A 21,050-nucleotide genomic window follows, 5' to 3' on the forward strand; every position below is an offset into this window, starting at 1 on the left:
ACCCCCCAGCTACAGGAGACCTAAGCGCCAAGGACTTCGACTGCCCCTCTTTCAAAGCTTCCTCTGATGGGTTGATGGGTTACCATGTTGTTTTAGCTAAAGCTAAGCTGGTAGTACCAACATCAATCCAATTCTCCAATCCTTGATTGGGAGCCAAAAATATATTGTCGACACCAGCAAGAGGACAGGAGGAACAAAACACAACTCTTGTTAGGCTCAGACCCTTTGATTTGAAGACAAACACTGAGGTCATCTCAAAGCAGATTGTTCATGGTGGAGCTTGGAGATCAGCCATCAGGCCCCACAGCCACGTGCGCACTGGGATCATGCGGCTCCCTGCGTGGCTTCTGAAAGAGGAATTTGAAGCTCAGATTCCTTGAGAATTGTTCTTTCATATCCCTTTAGAACCCATGGGAGTTATTAAAAACTCTTTTTTGGGAAATAGTTTTTGATTTATGGAAGAGTTGCAAAGTTAGTACAGAGAGTTTCTGTAATCCTTCCCCCAGCTTCTCAGAGGGTTAAAACCTTATGTTTGGTTTATCAAAATTAGGAAATCGTTGGTACCACACTATTAACTAAGCCGCAGGTTTTACTCAGAGTTCTCCCAGCTTTTCCACAAATGTCCTTTTTCAATCCCGGATCCCACATTATGTTTAGTCGCCATGCCTCCAGAGTCACCTTAATCTGTGACAGATTTTTTGGTCTTCCCTCATTTTTCATGACCTTGACACCTTTGACGAGGGAGCTGCAGAAAGCCCCTCACTTGGGATTTGTCTGGCGTTCTCGTGTGTAGACTGAGGTCATGGACTTTGGAGAAAACATCAGAGGTGTGAAGTGTCCTTCTCTGCATCCTATCAGGGGGTACAGGTTACCTAAGTGGACAGATGAAGTACCTGGAGGAGCAGGAAGTACTCAAGCAATATTCCAAGAGGCGTTCTTGGGCTTATGGACACCACAGCCCGTGAAGGAGCCCACACCTGAAATCTCTCGCTTCCCAAGAGCTCCACTGGACCTCATGCCAACTGATGGTGCTGCCTGAGTGGCTGGCCCCATTGAGAATTATGTGCTCCTGGCCTAGAAGATCAGGAAAATGAGGCAGCAGCCACATGGAGAGCAACCTTGCCCACAGAGACACAGTACTTGGGAAACCCAGGACTTCTGACATGGAAAACAGTGAAGCCATGACAGGTGCCCCTGTGAGGGGGCCAGGGTGGGGGGCGCTGGCTTCTGCATGGTCACTCAGGCCAGACCCTGCCTGCAGAAGCCCCAGTTTCCAGCCCTACAAGAATCCTCCTACAGCTGTGGGCTTTGACCACCTTCACGTAGGCCCTGCAGGACAAACCCACACTCCTGACCTCTTTTTATAGGGTGTCCTCAGCTCCACCTAACAAAGCACCAGAGAGGCAGACACGTGCAGGGAAGGGATGTTGCAGTGGTCCAAAACTTAGTGGCTTAAAACACTGCACATATCTCATCGTTTCCATGGCTCAGGAATCTGGGCACGGCTTAGCTAAGCTCTTTGCATCAGTATCTCTCACGAGGTGGTAATCAAGGTGTTGGCTAGGGTGGAAAATCATCTCAGGGTTCAAGTGGGGCAAGATCCACTTCCAAGTTCACTCAGTAGTTGGTAGAATTTGGTTCCTTGTGGGCTCACTTCTTTGCTAGCTGTTGGCCTGATGCTACACTCAGTTCCTTGCCATGTAGGCCTTTGCAATGGAGTGCACACCTGTAAGACAGAGGTCACAGTCTTTTGTAAACTAATCACAGAGGTGGCACCCATCACTTGTTGGATTAGAAGTGAGTCATTATGAGGTCCAGCTCATACTGGGTGAATGTATACCAGGCGGTGAGGATCACTGAGGGTCATGTTAGAAGCTGCCTACCACACTTCTGTAGAATGGGGCTAATAACTCCCTCATGCTCCACGAAGCACCGGCCATACAGGCAGATAGCTGGTAAACTGCAACCATTACCATAAAGTAGGTGCTTGGTTCACATCTATTTCCTTTCCCTCTTCTACACTGAGCCATCTTTTCATTGATAAATGTGTTTACCAAACACCAGCTCAACTAACATAGCCCTACTTTTATTCCCTGATGCCATCTCACCTTTACCTTGTTAAATACTATCACCCTAACTGGCTTTGTTATGGGTGAAACCAGTCATACCCAAGAGAGAACTTTCCCCAGCCAGAGACATGGTTTTCTTGGGCCTACGTTCAGCTAGCTCAAGCTCTTTTTGGCTTTTTGTTAGTTTCTGGGCTATTCCAGCCAGGGGCATGCCTATATTCTTGTTGGTAATGGATTCTGGATTTGGACCATCATGACTTTGAAGCAAGAGTACATCAGTTCATTCTGAACAAGAGGTGGTACACGTTGGCACTTGTGTACTTGTGTGGAAAACAAAGTTGATGTAGAATCAGAAGGGTTGCTTTTAGCATCTCCCAGAGGCTCCCGAGTAGCAGTAGTCATTGCCCTGTGCAGGACATCCCAGTACCTAACAACTGCCAGCGGCCGTTCTTCTCTTCCGCTTCCTGGCAGGGACCTGGCTCAGTTCAGGGTCCATCTTCCTTGAGGCCAGCCACAGCCCCAGAGGCGAGACCTATTTAAGTCTACTGTGGTAGTCCCAGTCTCCTTCCCAGTTATTAGTTTGGGGATGTCTATGTATCCCAATTTTTCCTATGGGAAAAAAATACCTGGAGAACAAGGTCTTCTCGAGTGGCTGGCCTCGTGTCTGGCAGCCGTAGCAGCCAAGTGAAGACCCTGAGGCGTGCAATTACAGAATGAAGCTAACCTGAGGCTGGACGAGACCTGCCTCCCTGATGATGTGAATGAGGTGCTGTATTTATCAACCCTGGAGCTGTCCAATCTTAGGACTTCTGTGAGCTAATTTAACTCCCTTAATTTTAAGCTCGTGGTCTCTGAAGTAATAAGCGAGATGATCCACGGAGGTACAGGAAGATAACATGAGCTATATACATTTTTAAGAGTAAAGGAGCTTTACCCAAACTTCATAAACACAGTGCACATGTAAGTGGTTAGGGAGCACGCAGAAAACGTGAGGTCTGTTGCAAGAAGCAGCCAGAGCTCCACAATGCGGAGGCATTGACAATGGTGCCATCCTCATGGAGAACATAGTAGTTTGTGTGCCTCATCAAGGCAACTGGACTCCCGGATTTTATCTTACATAAGAGCACGCTTATAGTATTTCATAATATGGGGAAATTTAAATCCTAAAAAAGGTTGCTAGTTTTCTTAAAAGTATTGTCAAACTTAAAGGTGACATATTATTTATTGAGCAAAAGACAAATGCTTGCAATTTGCCGACCTTTCTTGTGGTGACAAGTGCCTGTCAGTAATATGCAATGTAAAAGGTATTTTAAAAAAGAACAGATTTTATCTGACCCTCTAAGGTAAAAATGATACTCTGACACTGAGAAAGTAGCTATCTTTTCCAAAAGAAATTCAGTTGAAAGCATTTTGAAAATGGTTACACAGGTTTCTGGCTTCATGAAAATGTATTACCAAAAACTGCCATCTGTAAAAACTTTCATAAGGACACACTTAAAACTTGGGAAATGAAACCCAAAAATGAGTTTCAGTAAGTTTTGAACCCATTTTTTTTCTTAACCAACAATAAAAATGCCACACTTGCAACTGAGCAACAAGGTACTGACAGTGAGAAAGATGGAAATTTATTATAAAGATTTCAACAAACACTTTTGAAGACTAGTAGATGGAATTGAAAATGAGCATTGTTTCTCGGTAAGCACAGTCATTTGGATCCACAGGATCTTAAATGAAGTGGCTTTGTTAGCTACAATAGCCATTAAAACCCAGCATTGAAATAAACTTACCTTAGAACCAGAAATTAAGTAATTTTTATCACAAAATGTTAAAACTAGAAGTTTCAAAAATAATGAAGCATTTTTTAATCATATAGCTCTCACTATAAGAAAAAAAGATTTAGAAAGAGCAAAAGGTATTTTTACAATACACACAAAAGAGATTTTAAAACATTTTCACCTTTTTTTCTATTTTTGTCTTATGTGTATTAGTATAGTACGTAAACATTAATTTAAAAATATACATATCTATATACACATGCTGGGGAGGTGCTCTACATGACTCGGGTGACTGGTTTGGACAGCAATGTTTCATGCCGTTGCTAACATCCTTAGAACAAACTTCTCAATCCCCCCAAATATTAACTGTATTGTCTTCTTTTAGAACGTATTCTCAGAATTTTAGTCCAACTGGAATTTGTTTTGGTGAATGGTCTGATGGGAATAAATTTAATTTTCTCTACTTAAACCAGCACCTTTTATTGAGTAAAATCCATCATGGTTGGAATTATTTCAAAAAAGCCACCTTTAATGTATTCTAAATTCTTAAAAGCATTTGAATTCATTTTTAAAACTATTTTTCCGTTGAATTGCCTAATTTTATATTAAGTGTAAAAATTTAATTGCACTTGAAAGAAAAAAAATTTTTTTGGTACAGCAAGTTCCCTTTTTTCTCCCCTTTCAATGAAGATCCTCCTATTTTCATGTTATACTTCCATATGTATGAATTTTTAATTTATATTAAAAATAAATATTCTTTGGCATTTGGATTGGCTTTGCACCGAATATACATATTAACTCAAGAACTGACATATTTACAACGGTCAAATCAAAATGTTCCTATTATCAAGTGCTTATAAGCCTATGTTCCTCTCTGCTTTCCTTCTACCCCGCCCCTAAGGAAATCATGATCTGAGGTGTTAATTTTCCTTTAGTTTTACTAATCATGAATCATTCTGATGTCCTTAACAGGATTTCTGAGATTCACCTATGATGTGCAAAGCTCTACATCATACTCACTGCTCTCCAGAATTCCATTGCACCCATAGATTTCACTTACTCATTATACCGTGGATTGGCCCTCTTCCTCCTTATTATAATCAACTGTTGAGACATTCCCATGCGTTTCCTAGGTGTATACACCCACACAGGAGTTTCTCTGAGTGTAAATCCTCTTGCCTGTAAGATATATCTGTGGTCAACTTAACTAGATAATACTGTTTTCCAAAATGACAGTAACTGACATGCCAACAGCAGCAGATGAAAAAAGATGTGCTATTCTAATTCTCTCCAATTGTTGGTATTTCCTGACTTCTTTAGTGGTTGCCAATTTGGTGGCCAGGGAATGGTACTTACAGGTGCATTTCCTGATGACTGATCAAATTAGCCATCTTTTCAGGATTATGGGCCATTTCTGTTCCTTCTGTGAAATACTTGCACCTTTGTACATTTCTCTTCTTTTTGTTACTGATTTGCAGATAGCTCTTTAACAAGTTAGATATATTGTGAATATCTCTATCATATTCCACCTTGGGCTTATTTTTTCACTCTGTGGAATGTTCAGTAAACAAAAGTACTATCACTGTAGCCAAATTATTCATCTTTCACTGGTTTGCACCTCCTCCTTTGTTTACAAAATCCTTCCCTTCCCCAAAGTCATAAAAATATTCTTCTACATTGTCTTCTAGAAATTTTATAGCTTTAACTTTCCTATGTGAACCTTTAATCCATCTGGGATTGCTTTCTGTGCTTGGTGCAAAGCAGAGGTCCCATTCACTTTTTTCATTTGTGAAAAACTACTGAAGCCCCCATTTATTAAATAATCCATTCTTCCCTCAAAATCTGCCACGACTGCCCTTTTAAAAATTAAGTTCTCATACTAAGTGGATCAGTTTCTGTAGCAGTTCATTTACTCGTAATCTCTTTACTGATTCCACATTGTTTTAATCACATTTTGATAGTTAACATTTTTTTTTTTAAACTTCTTTAAAATGTCTGAGTTTTTTTGTTTCATTTTAGAGTAAGTTTTAAAGTCTGGTAGTGCTAGTTCCCTCACACTTCATTCTTTTTAAATAATGTTTTGAATATCCTTGGCTGTTTCATCCACTTTACATTCTAGGATCAGCTTGCCAAGTACCACAGTGAAAATCATTGGGACTTTTTGTTGGAGTTGCATTAATCTATTAACCAATTTGGGCAAAGAGTTGAGACCAAGATGATCTTCTCCATCAGTCTCTCCATTTATTTAGGTCAATGAAGGTGTTGGTTTTTGTTTTTTTTTTAATCATTTTCTCACTAAAAGGTATACATGGCTCTTAAGATTTATTCTCACATACTTTATATTGTTTCTTCCTACTGTAAATTGTTATTTAATTACACTTAAATTTTTACGATGTTACAGCTTATAGCTGGATGCATGGAAATGTAATTGACTGCATATTGATTTTGTTCCAGCGACCTTGATAAATTTAAGTCTTTTAATTTGCCTTATAGACTCAGGATTTTCACAGACAATCTGATCATATTTTAATCCATTAACAGATGAGTCACACTGAATGATTTTATTTTTCTTTCTTTTTTTTTTTTTTTGATTTTCTAATATTAACCAATTTGCTTCCTGGGATAAATCCAATATGGTCATCATCCATTATACTTTAGATACAATATGAGATTTGGTTTGCAAAAACATGCTTATTTTCTTATTTAAAGGAGCAGGGAGCAGGGGTGTTTTATATATCTCTATCAGGTCTACTTTATTAATTGTGCTCTTTAAATCTTCCATGCCCTTCATCATCATGAATTTTGACATCTTTGTGATCTATTAATTAAATGTTTAAGATGCCTATTATATTGGTAGATTAATCTATTACTCTTTGTAGTTGTGGCCATTTCCTAAATATCTTTTGGGGTATATTACTAGTCACTTAGGTACATAATTAAGGAGTTTAGAATTGTTCTATCCTTCTAGCCAATGAAACCCTTGCTCAAGGCAGAGGCTCTCTATGATGAGTAATCTGGGGAGAGAAAAGGGCTTAACATGGGGAGATGGAGATTGAGAAAATAACCTTACTAAAGAACAGACAACTCAGTTAAGCCATGACAGACTTTTGCTCTCAGATTACCTGTACAATATTCCTTCTACCAAACCATGTTCTTTGAAATCCAAAATGTTTCACAATTTTAGATTATGAAGACATAAGCCAATAGAGGAAATAAATTAAACACATATCAACACACACAAAGAAATGACTCTAGTAAAGTTTTATGCTCAGTTAAAAAAAAATCTGCTAAGAGAAGGGAGAGGATTTAAATAACTCCCTATGTGGCTGAAACAGAGAAAAAGCTGAAGGAGGAAACTGTCAAGTGATTCCAATGCAGAGAAGAAGACAAGAGAGTCACAGAATCCTGCCATGTGTGGTAATCAAAAAGAAGGTACCAGTATAACACAGCTTAGGTTTTAAAAAAGAGGAGGATGACAACTAGTATTCTGAGAACACAGTAGGAAGGGCACTCGCAAAGACAAAGCGAGACTAAAACTAAAACTAAAACTGTCAAGTGAGATTTCAAAAAACATAGGAGATAATACTAATTCCATAGCAAGAAACCACAAAGGGTTATTTTTTAAAAGCATGGTATCATCAATGCAAAAACCACAAGTCAGAAACTTTTGATAAAGGTCCACAATGTGCCTGTGTTTAAAGAAGAAAAACGACATATATATGTATATGTGTATAAATGCTACATACATACACAGACTAGGTAACTAAATGTATATAATTAAATACATACACACACACGCACACATTTTTTTTTTATCACTGGTACAGCGGTCAAGATGGACAACCACCCTGTCTCACAGAACACAGAATAGACATGTGCTGAGTGTCATTATCATTTAGGAGGCATTATGAATATACTGTAAGCAAAATCATATGTTCTGTATTATAACAAAGTTCCAGTGAACCAAGTATCAACAGAACAAGGCAAGGACATCTGTACAAGATTTATTTCATTAACCACAATGTTTTTGAGTGATGGTATACACCCTAATACACAAGGAGTGAATCCAAATCCATCAAAAGTTAAAGGTCAGAGCCAAAGTCAGTGGCTTTAATCCCCAATCAATAAGAGTTTCATCCACCATTTTGTTTTTCTTGAATAAAAGAGTTGGTATACAGAACACCCTGTTCTAAGCTCCACCATGCTTTCCAACAAATAAGCACCACCAGGGACTAGACTTGATTGCGTCATCCTTGCTCTGGCTGGGTTGGTGGGTGGCAAGAGCCTCTTGCCTGTGTTTGACTTCCCATTTATTCATAAGCATTCCTGTTTCCGCCATAGTTCCCCACAACTTCACATTTGAATAATTTCTCCTGAATTGCATGGTTGTAATATTGACAAACAGGGCTAATGAGAGCAATTAAATTGCCATCTGTTTAACAAAACATACCCTTCTAAGAGAATATCTACAATCTTATTGCATTTAGTACATCGTTACCACATTGAAATGACATGTTAGAATCAATACAAAATATTTATTTTTTTCCAAACCACAAAATTTACCCCAGAGCCACACTATAAATTCCCTAGAATTATAAACCATTAACATTTTTCTAAACAATGCAGTCCAACCAGAAATGAAGATAATTTCCAACCAGCAGGGGTACAATGCATACTGAGGTCCTCTAAGAATGTACTTCTGATGAGTATTTTGTCGAATTCTCCCACAGCCACACCATCAACATCAGCAGAAATAATATATGTACTTGTGCCACTTGGCTCTGGAAAGAAGTTCAGAATAGGGTCTTGGCCAGGGTAGAAGGGAAAGTGTCAGTGACCTGGTTTATCAATGATGGGCACAAAACAGGAATTATTACCTTTGAAAAACAACAGGGTCTCCTTTCATCAATTCTGGTGGCCAGAAACTGGGGCAAATTTCAACAAGGTAATGAAAGTAACAAGAAAGCCCTTTCTCCAAGAACTCCTATAACTTCTATTTTAACTTCTGATAAACATGAACTTCATCTTATGCAATCTTACTGAAAACTGCAATCACAACCAAAAAGGTCCTATAAACCTATTCTAGGTGTCGGTCAAGGGATTCACATCCAGATCTTACAATCTATAGTCCCCTCAAGAGGCTTAGACCTGGACTAAAGTAAACATAATACTCTAAAGTCCAATGAGACACCATAAAAAAATACAACTCAAAACTTCCAAACTGACTAGATACCTAATATAGGTTTTTTTGTTTTGCTTTTTAGTTTTAAAATCTCAGATTAGTGTATGTTCATAAAACAATGTTCAGTTATTTTTAATAGCTGCTTATTAACTGAATTTTAGCTCAAGGGCATTGCCTCTATAATAATCATGAAAATAATTAACTGCCACAAAACAGAAAAAACAGAGACAAAAATATAGCCAGTCTCAATAAGAAAAGAAGGCAAAATCTGGAAGGGCTACTCTAGAGATTAAACAGGCTTATTTAAATACTATGATACAAATGCTCCTGCTCACTTTATTCTGCAGAAACCAATCGTGTTTGCTAGATCACCATTACCTTTGCTAGTACGTGTGCACAGACCACCACTCTGAAGTTCTCCTTTTGTGCTGAAAAACCTTCAAATCCCCTGTTCGGTCAGTACAGAATATTGCAAGGCGATGCATGTGCAAACTCTTCCTGAGGAATTCTTCATGTGTGCAAATTTGCAACCCGACAGAAAGCATGGCATATATAGCAAGGGGAGTGGCAGCTTTAGGGGCTGTAGCACTGGAGACGTGCACGCAGTGTTAGTGGCCATGGACATCTATCCATTCTCTTGCAACCTCACTTAACCAATCAGTTTTCATCCTATACCCCAAAGAAAGGGAAAGGAACTGCCTCAGAATTGTGAAAGAGAAAAAAAAAGTAACTTTCTCACAAAATTTAGTAATGCACAACACATGCATCCAAGTTTGTGTTTCTTCTAACTCTACCTAAGTACTAGTTGATTAAGAGTCACTATACCAGGTTTTGCTTTCTGCACCACAGAAAACAAAGTAGAAGTTTGTGTCAGGCTAGGGTGCAGCCGTGACCACAGAGAACAGGAGATGACACCATTACTCGAGCGTAAGGCCAACTTTTCAAGTAAGTACCGTCTTTCAAAACAATCGTCATTTACTATGTCATGTCTTTACTCTAAGGGGACTGAACTGACTTTCTTTTGGAGAGTCTAGTTTCAGGCTGCACATACACACCAATCAAGCTCGCCAAATCAACTACGTGTTGACTAATAAGGCAATCAATGCACAATTTTCTGTCCTCAATGATTTGAGCCTCACAAAAGCCAGTATTGAACTGAGGTGGAGAAACTAGATACTGTACTGGCAAAAAGAATACAAGTAAACATGAGAAGAAAATACTTTCTGGTCAACTGGGCTTAGTCAATACAAAATGGAGGGCAGATCTACTTCCTCTCATGCTACAAACTTAGAATTTTGTTTAGAAACCCAATTAAACAAGCAAGGCCAATTTCTACTTAAAGAAATAGGTTTTTCATCCTGCAATGTACCTCAAGGGGCCACGGTGAGTCACAAAAGTCTCATGCACTAGGAGGACGTGTGTATTCTTTCTATAGTGCCTTCCATTCACGGCTCTGCAGTGCCAAGCCCAGGCCCAGAGGGAGCTGCAGTCACTGTGCAAATATTTAGAGAAGCTAAATTCTGCAAACTTTGCCCACTTGTTAATACACACATAATAATAAAAAGACAGTATGAAATATTTCTCCATTAACTTAATAATGCAAAAGCATATGAAGATTTTAATGCCAATTCACAACATAATACAGTGCTTTTATAGAGAAAGTTCCATTGTTGGCCAAAGAATACTCTCCCAGAAAAAAAGCATTTGGGCACATTATTAGGATAATGAAGAATTCATCCACATTTAAAGAAACATCCCAATTTTATTCCTTTCAGAATTATTATTAAAACCACTCAGTAGAGACATTAGTCACAGGTGTTATATATAAGCCCACAGCAAGCATTCCATGGCAAAAAGTAAAATTTGGACTTCATGATAGAATGGAATTCTTCCTTAACCCCAGAATGTCGCTGGGGTAGCAAATCAACCTGTACAGGGCACAGTGAGAGCCTGTATATATTCTTACAGTAATTCAGTGTTTATTGATACAATCTAAGATGCTCATAGAGTTAATTCAAAGTCCTCCGCAAAATCCACCAACTCTGGTTGATAAGTACTTAAAAAATAAATCTGACAACCTTTATATGTTTACTTCTCTGAACGATAATTGTACAGAGACTTCTATTAGATGACTTACTTGCTCCTATCATCACACTTCAATTTCTCCCAACCAGCCTGTTCCCAAAAAAAAGACAAACTGAATTGGCAGAGGCCAACTTTAAACACCTGACAATCAGAAGTGTGACAGTGTCCCTGATAGATCTTGTTTTGCCCCTAAGTTCTCTGAAGAGGTAAATATAGTGTGACATCACCAAATCAAGTCAAGCATATGCTCAATTTAGATTCAAACAAAATTGAGAAGAAAAATATTTTCACCTGCCACATCTATTTCTCTTTGCCTTCCAAAAACAACTAGAATAAGCTTTAAAAGAAACTAAAAGAAACTAAACAGAACTGTGGGTGTAGAAAAAAAAAATACATAGCTGTGTCACAGCTGGAAGGAAGCTTGAAACAGCAGTGCTACTTCTCTATTATACTTGAAAATAATGCTAAAAAATATGCAGACTGCAGACTTTTTTAAAGTACCTATCTCACCCATTTAAAATGAAATGGATCAGGAATCCCACACCAATTATTATATTTGGATTTAACAACCATATCTGCTTCCTACAGCATCACAGTAACTAGCTGTCACCACTGGAAATTTCTCCACGATACTAAAAAGGGAGCTTTAGTGCTAAAACACAGCCCACCCCTACACTAGCATAATGCCAATACTACAGCAGTTGGTGAAATCATGTGAAGTGACAGAGGGAATGGATATGTTCTACAAGAGTTGGTCCCCAACATGAACACGAATATGCCATGGGGAGGCAGAGGGAAGTCTGACCAATGAGCAACATGCTTCTATCTCCCCACTTAGCATCCTGCTACAAAGTCAACTTGAACACTTAGTGGGGGTTAGTCTGTGATACCATAAACTTTTTCAGGAAGCATGTGTGAGTTGAACAACATGGTCACAGAGTTGCAAAGTGCACAAAGCTCAAGGCACAGAGTAGAAAAAAGTTGTGAACTGGTAAGGGGGAAGTTATAGCAGAAGGAGAGTTAGCATTTTCCTTTAACAAGACTTTCTAATGCTAAACAAAGACCAACTCTTTAAAAAGGGGGTTGTTTTGGTAATGGGTGAAAAACACTGTATCGTAATGATCTGTTTGATTTTAAAGCAAAAGAGATCCTGATGTGTAGAGCCAATATGCTGAAGTGCCAAGTCCACAAATGAACAAAACAAGTGCTTAAAAAAAAAAAAATTCTTCTGCTCTTATAATTTTGGAGGAAGCTGCTGATGTTTGGCTGCTGGATTTCCCTTAGCAATGGTCACTTTTCAAGATGCTTGTTCCTCACAGAATCTGTAGATGAACTCATTAAAAGATTGTCCCATTTCAAAATCATCCCCAAGTCTAGCAGCAACTGACTGTTTTTTGTTTTTGTTAGTTTTTTGTTTTTTAAAATTACAAACCAAAGTAAGAAGTCCAACATCCTCTTCCAAAAACAACTTCGTAACAGACTCCTGAGTGTCTGCAGGCCCCCCACTGTGCTCTGAATACAGTCTCTGCAGCTCCAGTGTGTCCTCTTTTCAAGAAGGAAAGTACATTCAATACATTCACTATCTGTACCCTCTGGAACTTGCACATGCTGATGAGCTGTCTGGGAAAAAAATTGCAACAGGAAAAAGTATGAATAGCAGATGGCATTTGATAATGGTAAGAATCTGTTTATTTAACATCTATTTCTCACCCCTCTCTCAAACCCCAAAAGGAGATTAAAAAAAAAAAAAAAGACTGTAGTGAAAGGGGCTGTGTTATCAGGGACTAAGGTGGGGCCATCATCCCTTTCTAGTAGAAACTCTAGAATCTGGGAGGCTCTTGGCAGCTGCTGAAAACCATGGCCACCAACTAGACTCCAGAGCTGCCACAGCTTGTGAACAGTCTGGCCTTGGCCTTGATCACACAGAGTGCGTCATGAGGCCATCATCAACAAGACTATAGATTTCATTATACTCACCACACGGTCACCACCAGAAGCTGCCTTACATAACAAAACCATCAGAAATAATAAGGAACATCATTACTTACTATAAGCCAACTCATCCCCAGCTCTTTTCCGGGACTGGTCACCTCTGGGGATGAGAAAAGAAGAGGGGATCAACAGAACATATGGACATCTTCATATACCAAAACAGGAGACATGAAAAGACAGAACTGGTAACAGAAGTAAAACAGGTATTTCAATTCTAACAACTATCTTAAAACAGACATTAAACTTAAATAGTAGTACGGTCATTTATAAGCAGAATATTCTTATCTAAAGGGTGCTGCCTTTTAAATATAGAAAGCTATTAAACGAAGGAAGGGTTATCTATAAAAAGGCTTACACTGGGTTTTAGAAGCAGGTTGAGGCTAAAAACGTCTTTAAAGATAAATCTGGATTCTGCTACCAACATCCCTAGTGACCTGCATATGCTAGAACAAATTTCAGATATGAAATACAGGATAATCCAAAATGTTCCCCCCAAACACCCTTCTCTTAAGTAGCTCCACACCCAGTGTGAAGCCCAACATGGGGCTTGAATTCACAACCTCAAGGATCAAGACCTCAGCTGAGAACATGAATCGGACGTTCAACCAACTAAACCACCCAGGTGACCCTCCTCCAAGAAAGCCTCATTATAAGACCAAATGCTACTTACAGCTTTTGAAAAATCTCAGAATCTTTATGTATATAATATATATACCTTTCCTACAGGTGGAAAAACATGAATCTTCACATGTATTAAGCAGTTCATCTTCGATAGGAAGTTCTAGTTCCACTTTACAGATAAGGAAAATAGAGGTCCTGATTAGGTCCTAGGCTGCCTGTAAATCCTAGTTTTGTCTCTCCAGTTTCTCAGACAATAATCCATGCAAATCACTAAAATGCTCAAGTAATGAGTAATAACTAATTTGCTAGCTTTTTCTTGCTCGGTCCCTTAGTAGCTTCTACACAGTTCATCTCCTCTTTCCTGAAACACTTCTGGCTCCACTCAATACTGTGCTTGGCCACTGTTTCTTCTCCGTCTATCTATTTTCCTTAGTCTAGGACAGCGATCATACCAGTCCTGTGACTTGAAATACTATCCATATGCCAATGACTTCCAGATTTCTGTCTCCAGCTCTGATTTCTTCCCTACACTTCAGACTTGTGGGTCCAACTATCTCATCACCACTGTCACTTGGAAGATTGATAAATGCTGCCAGTTTACTGTGACCAGAATGCAATCTGACTCCACTCCATCCCCATTCTTTCAGTCTTCCTCAACAAATGGCACCTCTAGCCACGAATTACTCACACCAAAATCCTACTTATTCTTGATTTCTTTCTTCCTCTCACTCTAGAGCACTCTGTAGCAAAACATAATCCAAAATCAAACACTCCCCATCAACTACATGGCTACGCTCCCAATTCACGCCGCTATCATCCCTTCCCTACACATCTCCAAGTCTTATTATTAGTCCGGACCATAGCTAGAGCAATCTTATGTAAAAGCATAAATAAGATTATTTCATGCTTCTGATTAAAGTCCTTCAGTGGCTTTCCATCACAGTTAAAAATCAATTCAAATTCATTTTCCCAGTCCTGTGAGACATGGCTTTTGCCTCTCTACCCTCATTTTATACCTCTATTCACTATGTCAGTCATGCTGGCTTTCCTTTCACCCTAGGACATGCCATCACTTTCTTACTTCCCATCTTCTCTGCCTGTAGCACTCTTACCACCAGTTAGCCATGTGGCAGTCTACTTATCACTCACTGGAATTCTCCCTCTCAGAAGACATTTCATGTTCCAGTTAGCTGGATCAGCCCATCATACATGCCCTGGTCATTCACTCACTCTTTATCCCATGCTCTGTTTCAATTTCTTCACAGCACGTTTTACTATTTGAAATAATTTATTTACATGTTTGTTATTTATCTCCCAACATTAGAACATAAGCTCCATAAAAACAGGAACTTTGCAGTCGTGTCTACCCAGTACCTAGAACAGTATCTAGCAGAAAATAAATATTTACTGATTTTACAAATCAGTGAAAAATTCATAAAAGGCCTCTAGAGACAGACTATGAAGATGCTAGCCCAAGTAATTATTTCATGCTTTGGAGTGATCTTCTAGATTAGCAAAGTTTCCCACTCCCCTTCTCTGGCTGTGTTCAAGACCATGACAGAAACCTCTTGCTGGGTGAGGTGAGGAGTCTCAATGGTCAGCAGGAAGAGAAAATACCCAATGGCCTCTGACGCGTCTTCTCTAGGCTGGGCATTTAGATAAAAACATGCACCACATTTGGTATGCACCAGCCTTAGGCAGCCTACGGAAGTCTCAACACATGTGCCTTAACACTACTTTTTAAACACCTCTCCTGTTAACGCTATGCCTACAAAACCAGCTGGTATCCTGTATTATTATTATTTACACTTACATATTATCTTATATGAGTACCATCACAGCACTATTCACCAAATATTCTGAAACAAATAAATTAATGCTGGTCAAAAAGGTAGACATAGGATTTTATTTCCAGAATCTCAACTTCTACAGAAAATCTTCATTCCCACCCCTGAAAGGTTAAATAAAAACTGAACGTGCAAAAGTAATAGAAGAAAAATACAGACGTGAAAACAACAGAAGACGGAGAGAGAGAATATAAATATGATATAGCTAGAGACTGCCAAAAATATGACCTAATGTCCCAAGTCTGGAAAGCTATGGCTGCCCTCAAAACGGGACCTGTTACTTAATGAAAAAGTGCCAATTCTAGAGTGACCCTCTAAGCTAAAAGATAACAATATCCCTATAAAGTTCTATTTTGTTCCAGAAATCCAAGTAGCAATTACCCTGCAAAATACTTGCCTTTAAAAGCTATTTGGTACAAGCTTTGAAGAGGCCCATAGGCTGGTTTGAAAGAGAATGTTCCATCTGAGGGCATGCATGTTAGAAGTTCCCAAACAAGCTTTCCTCCATAATGTAATCTCAGACACCAACTTGCACTCCCCCGCCCTCCAATAATCAATTGAATTACACATGTAACTGATAACAAAATACTGCTTTTAGCTTATATGTTAATTCTAGCTTAGAAGTAAGTATATTTCCATGTACCTAAAGATGTTGCACATAAACTTCAGTTCAAATGACAAATGCCCATTAACCGCAACTAAGGATATAATTGACAACATTCACATCATTTCAAAACACTCTGAAGACATTCGGTGCCATCTACATCAAAGCTGGGTGCTACCTTTCAGGACTATACCACGTAAACAGAACACAGTCTTAAATGAAAAAAACCAGTCTGCCAAGCTAAACAGGAATCATGTGACTGGTTAGACATAAACCATAAAATGCTCAATTGGGAGAGCCAATAACAGAATTCTTGTTAGATAGCCTGTACTATATTCTCATGGTTTTCTGCATCAGTGGGCACCATTTCTTCCAAAACAATCCTGGTCAAATAATCAAGACAGCATCAAGTCTGGCAGTGCCGAATACGGAAGGCCCTTACACAAGAGCTGGAAGTGCAGGCAACTTTCTCTTGGCTGCTAAGTACATGGTGTGTGCACATCCTTTCTGACAGTTCTGGGCCAGCTCAGCAGTGGAATGGACTAAGTCCTAGAATGTCAGGTAAGGCAGGACCGACAATGTGCAAAGTACCCGCCTAAATAATTTGTGCGACAGACTTTAATCCTCACAGTGAATGTATAATATGTTAACTCAGAAATTCTAGAAATGGCCCATTTTGATTTATACAATAAAACAGTTTAGGGCAGCCCCGGTGGCACAGCGGTTTGGCGCCGCCTGCAGTCTGGGGTGTGATCCTGGAGACCAGGGATCAAGTCCCACATCAGGCTCCCTGCATGGAGCCTGCTTCTCCCTCTGCCTGTGTCTCTGCCTCTCTCTCTCTCTCTGTGTCTATGAATAAATAAATAAAATCTTTAAAAAAAAAAAAAAAACAGTTTAACCTTATCACCTCTAGGAATACTAATGTTTAAATTTCAGGCAGAAGTTGTATGAAAGAATTCCAGCGAGAGAATTCCAATTTACACCAAAAATCCAAGGTACTTCCCTGAATATGACCAACCTGGCCTTGGCAGAAGGGTGCCATGTATCAATGTTCCACGAGCCTATTTATGGAGTCAGTTACTCATTCATCCCAAGCAAATTTTAAGAACTACTATACACTATGCAGCCCTGCACTCTGTTCTCTTCTTCCAGTTCCAAAATTAGGGTTAGGAAAATATCTCTGGATATGTTTACACAGTTCCACACTGTTCTGGAAGGTGAATTCAAGGTGTTCAGAAAAATCCACAAGAGCTATCTTCATATATTGCCTCACAGAAATAAGTTTTCGGAAGGCTGCTTACTTTTTAAAGGCATCAATAAACCCACTTCTAAAATTAAAAGCAAACATTCAAATAAAAACATGAATAAAAGCATAAAAGACTTCATTATGGTAAGCCTAGAGAAAGCCATAAAAGGTATACTCAAATTATTTTGCATTTAATTAAGAAAAAACTTTTAACTATAATTCAAAATCCTTAAGCCCTAAAGAAAAAAATCTGATAAAGTTACACAAAAATAAAAAACTTCTCCATGACTTAAAATAAAACAAAAAAACAACCATAAACAAAGTCATAGACAAACTGAGAAAATTAACTATCTTATCTTGGCCAGAGAATCAATCTCTCACCACAGACACAGCTAGAAAATTCAAGAGAAAAGGCTAGAATTCAAGAAAAAAAAAGGCTAACAAACAGAAAAGTGAGCAAAGGGCATAAACAGGCAGTTTACAGAAAAAGAAATACAAAGCTGATAATATTCTCAGCCTCATTCATAGTAAAAGAAATGCAAATTAAAACAACTCTGAGAAATTATTTTTCACCTGCCAGACCAGTGAAAATCTACAAGCGTAACATTCTCTTACAGCAAGGCCATGGAGAGGACTTCCAAACTGCTACTGGATGTGCAAATTGGCATAATGCCCTGTAGAAGAGCAATTTGGTGACATTAATCAAAGTTACAACTACATTTACTCTTGACTCAAAAATCTCACTTATGGGAATTTACTCTCTAGACAGACCTGCAAGGGGTACAAAATTATGCACCTACAGGGTATTTATCCCAGCATTCTCTGTCACAGCAGGATAGGAAATAATTCAAGTTGCCAATCCACAGGGGACTGGTTAAAAAAAGTTCTATCTACACAATAGAATGAGTAAGGAAGGAGTACAAGTAAGAACATATATTGTATCTGCTTGTATCTTTCTATGAAAAAGCAGCAGTGAAAAGAATCATAATGTATACTTTCTATATCATGACTTTTGAACCACATGAATGTAACAGCACTTCAAAAATAAGTAAAATTACTATGGCATTAAACTGCCTCAGTCTGGAATGAAAGTAATTCTGCTATTAGAAATACTGCAATTAATATCAGAGAACACCTAACACTGGGCTTCAGGGAGAATAATCAGCTGCCTACTTTCCAGTATTTTCTATGGCTTTGCCTTCCCTTAACTTGACCCAAGAAAGTCAGGCCTACTAGATGGACCTACACAGCTTCCGTGAGTCTTTCCCATGTGAGCTGCCAGTGAGTAGGTAAATGACCCGTGGACTACTCAGTGCCCCCATTCTTACAGGAATACGGATGGCACCAGGACAAAATGGGAATAAATACCAAGGCGTAAGGCTGCAGAGAAGAGATTTTCTGCTTTCTTTCTTGACCTGGGCTGAGACTAGACACAATAAAAAACGATCTTGCTCAAGACTGATACTCTGAGATTTAGCTTGACCTCAGAATCTATAAAAGAGATTGTTCATCCACAGCCCTAGTCAGATAAGCAAGTCAATGTTCAGCCTATTATTTGTGATACCTCAGGGAGAAACTCAGGTGTCTAAACTTTCCATAACTTTCTTCCTTTAATGTAAGGAATTCAAATAAGAGAAGATATGTAAAAGCGCTAAGAGTAAGGATTATGAAAATAAAAGGCCTTACTGCATCCTTCAATGATTTGGTGACACAATTGGGTGTTTTCCCATAGCATAATCTATTTCAGTTGAAAATATACACTTTGTGGGCAGCACAAGTGGCTCAGTGGTTTAGCGCCACCTTCGGCCTAGGGCGTGATCCTGGAGACCCGGGATCAAGTCCCATGTCGGGCTCCCTGCATGGAGCCTGCTTCTCCCTCTGCCTGTGTCTCTGCCTCTCTCTCTCTTTGTGTCTCTCATAAATAAATGAATAAATAAAATCTTTTTTAAAAAAAAAGAAAAGAAAATATATACTTTGCAAGATTTTCTGGGATACAGCTAGGATACCGAATTGCAAATTTTAGAAAAGTCAGCCAAATACACACACACACACACACACACACACACACACACAGTCAAAACCAAGCAAGCAAGGCAAATTTTCTGAACATATCTAAAGAGATAGTCTACTTTTTTAAGAAGAAATAAGTAGAATTTGGGGCAAAAGTAGAAATATGAAAAACAGAATCAAAAAGCTGCTTTACTAGTTTAGTCATCAACTAGTCATTTGCTAATAAGATCAGTCATAAAAGTACATTATAACTAACCATAAAATTTCACCAATCTTTTCCCAAACATTGAGAACTAATGTAGAGAATCACAACTGGAAGAGTGCTTGTAGACTTCCCAGCCTAACTAACCACCCAATGAGAACTCCTTTCTTCCAAATCCATTTTTAGTGAAGAGCAGCTTCCATTAAAACCAAATTCTAGCTTCACCATTTCCAAAGACAGGCAGCTAACCACCTCCCCCAGCAGCATCACCTTGATTGCCTGGTGGCTCTTTCCCATTCTAAGAACCCTGGCCCTAACCCCTGGACTAAGGAAATGGACATATTTTGTCAAAAAGGGGGGGGGGGGGGATAAAAAGCTTGCCTCGTAAAACCATTCTGTATAAGTTCTCTTTGAAGTTTCTGATCTTCAGCAGCATATTCAGAAAGTTCAGATTCCACCGCCGGAGGGAGAATGTTTGGAATAAATTTAGAAAACAGAGTTGGAGCCATCTGAACCCACTCTGGAGGGAAGGAAAAGATTCATTAAGGAAATCATAAAGACAAAATAAATGAAAAAGGGAAAGTTTTCTTTTATTCACAGAAAGAATAAATATTAAACCAAACTTAAAATGGGGGGGGGGGGGAATTAGTGCAATTCCATTCTTATAAGGAATATAAACAGGTTAAATATCCTTTCTAAAAAAGAATTTATAGTACAAAGAAAGCAGATATTTTTACATTTTGCTGATTTAACAAAACTTTATGAAAATCCCTTGAAAACTGGTGAACGGACCTACTGAAAATTCTAAATATGGGAGGGAAAACACATGAGTGAGATAACCAAAGAATTCTGAGTCGGATGGTACTTAAGAGGCAAGGACTTGGTGGAAATACGAGCCCCAATAAGCATTAATTAAATAAAACAAACAAACAAAACGACTCTTAAATACAGAGAACTAGTAGTTGCCAGATGGGAGATCGGAGGAGGAATAAGCCAAATAGATAAAGGGGATTAAGAAGTACACACTTCCACTTCTAAAACAGTCACAGAGATGAAAAGTACAGCACAGAAAACAGTAAATAATATTGTAATAAAGTAGTATGGTGACAGATGGCAGCTACGCTGATTGTGGTGAGGACTGAGTAATACAGACAGAACTGTCTAATCAATGTTGTACACCTGAAACCAATATAACATTGCTTATCAACTTTACTTCATTACAAAAAACAAAAACAAACAGACATACACATATGTATACATGTATACTGACTCAAGAATACATAATAGTACAGGTCAATAAGCAGACATACAGAAGAAGTACCACAAAAATGGGGAATGAGGTTTGAACATGTAATAAGTGGGCTGAAAGATAACCAGTTTTTTTGAAATAAAAACCTATTTTGGCCCACATTAAATT

The 21,050-nt window shown here is 38.7% G+C and overlaps 1 protein-coding gene across 3 annotated transcripts in view; it reads right to left on the bottom strand.

Annotated features, from left to right (window-relative positions):
- Nucleotides 1-7,832: 7,832 nt before the first annotated feature.
- Nucleotides 7,833-21,050, bottom strand: part of CACUL1 (CDK2 associated cullin domain 1) — an 80,841-nt gene continuing 67,623 nt past the window's right edge. For 2 of the 3 annotated variants that reach the window (XM_025467385.3, XM_025467382.3), the window contains exons 7-8: nucleotides 13,160-13,203; nucleotides 7,833-12,731 (exon numbers count right to left, since the gene is read on the bottom strand). In XM_025467385.3, coding sequence (XP_025323170.1) covers nucleotides 12,402-12,731; nucleotides 13,160-13,203 — 374 coding nt within the window. In that variant the 3' untranslated portion in view covers nucleotides 7,833-12,401. Of the gene's footprint in view, nucleotides 12,732-13,159; nucleotides 13,204-20,014; nucleotides 20,154-21,050 lie in introns of all 3 variants that reach the window. The other variant, XM_025467383.3, reaches the window with a different exon arrangement.

Source organism: Canis lupus, chromosome 28 (genome assembly GCF_003254725.2).
Source record: "Canis lupus dingo isolate Sandy chromosome 28, ASM325472v2, whole genome shotgun sequence".
Classification (NCBI taxonomy): domain Eukaryota; kingdom Metazoa; phylum Chordata; class Mammalia; order Carnivora; family Canidae; genus Canis; species Canis lupus.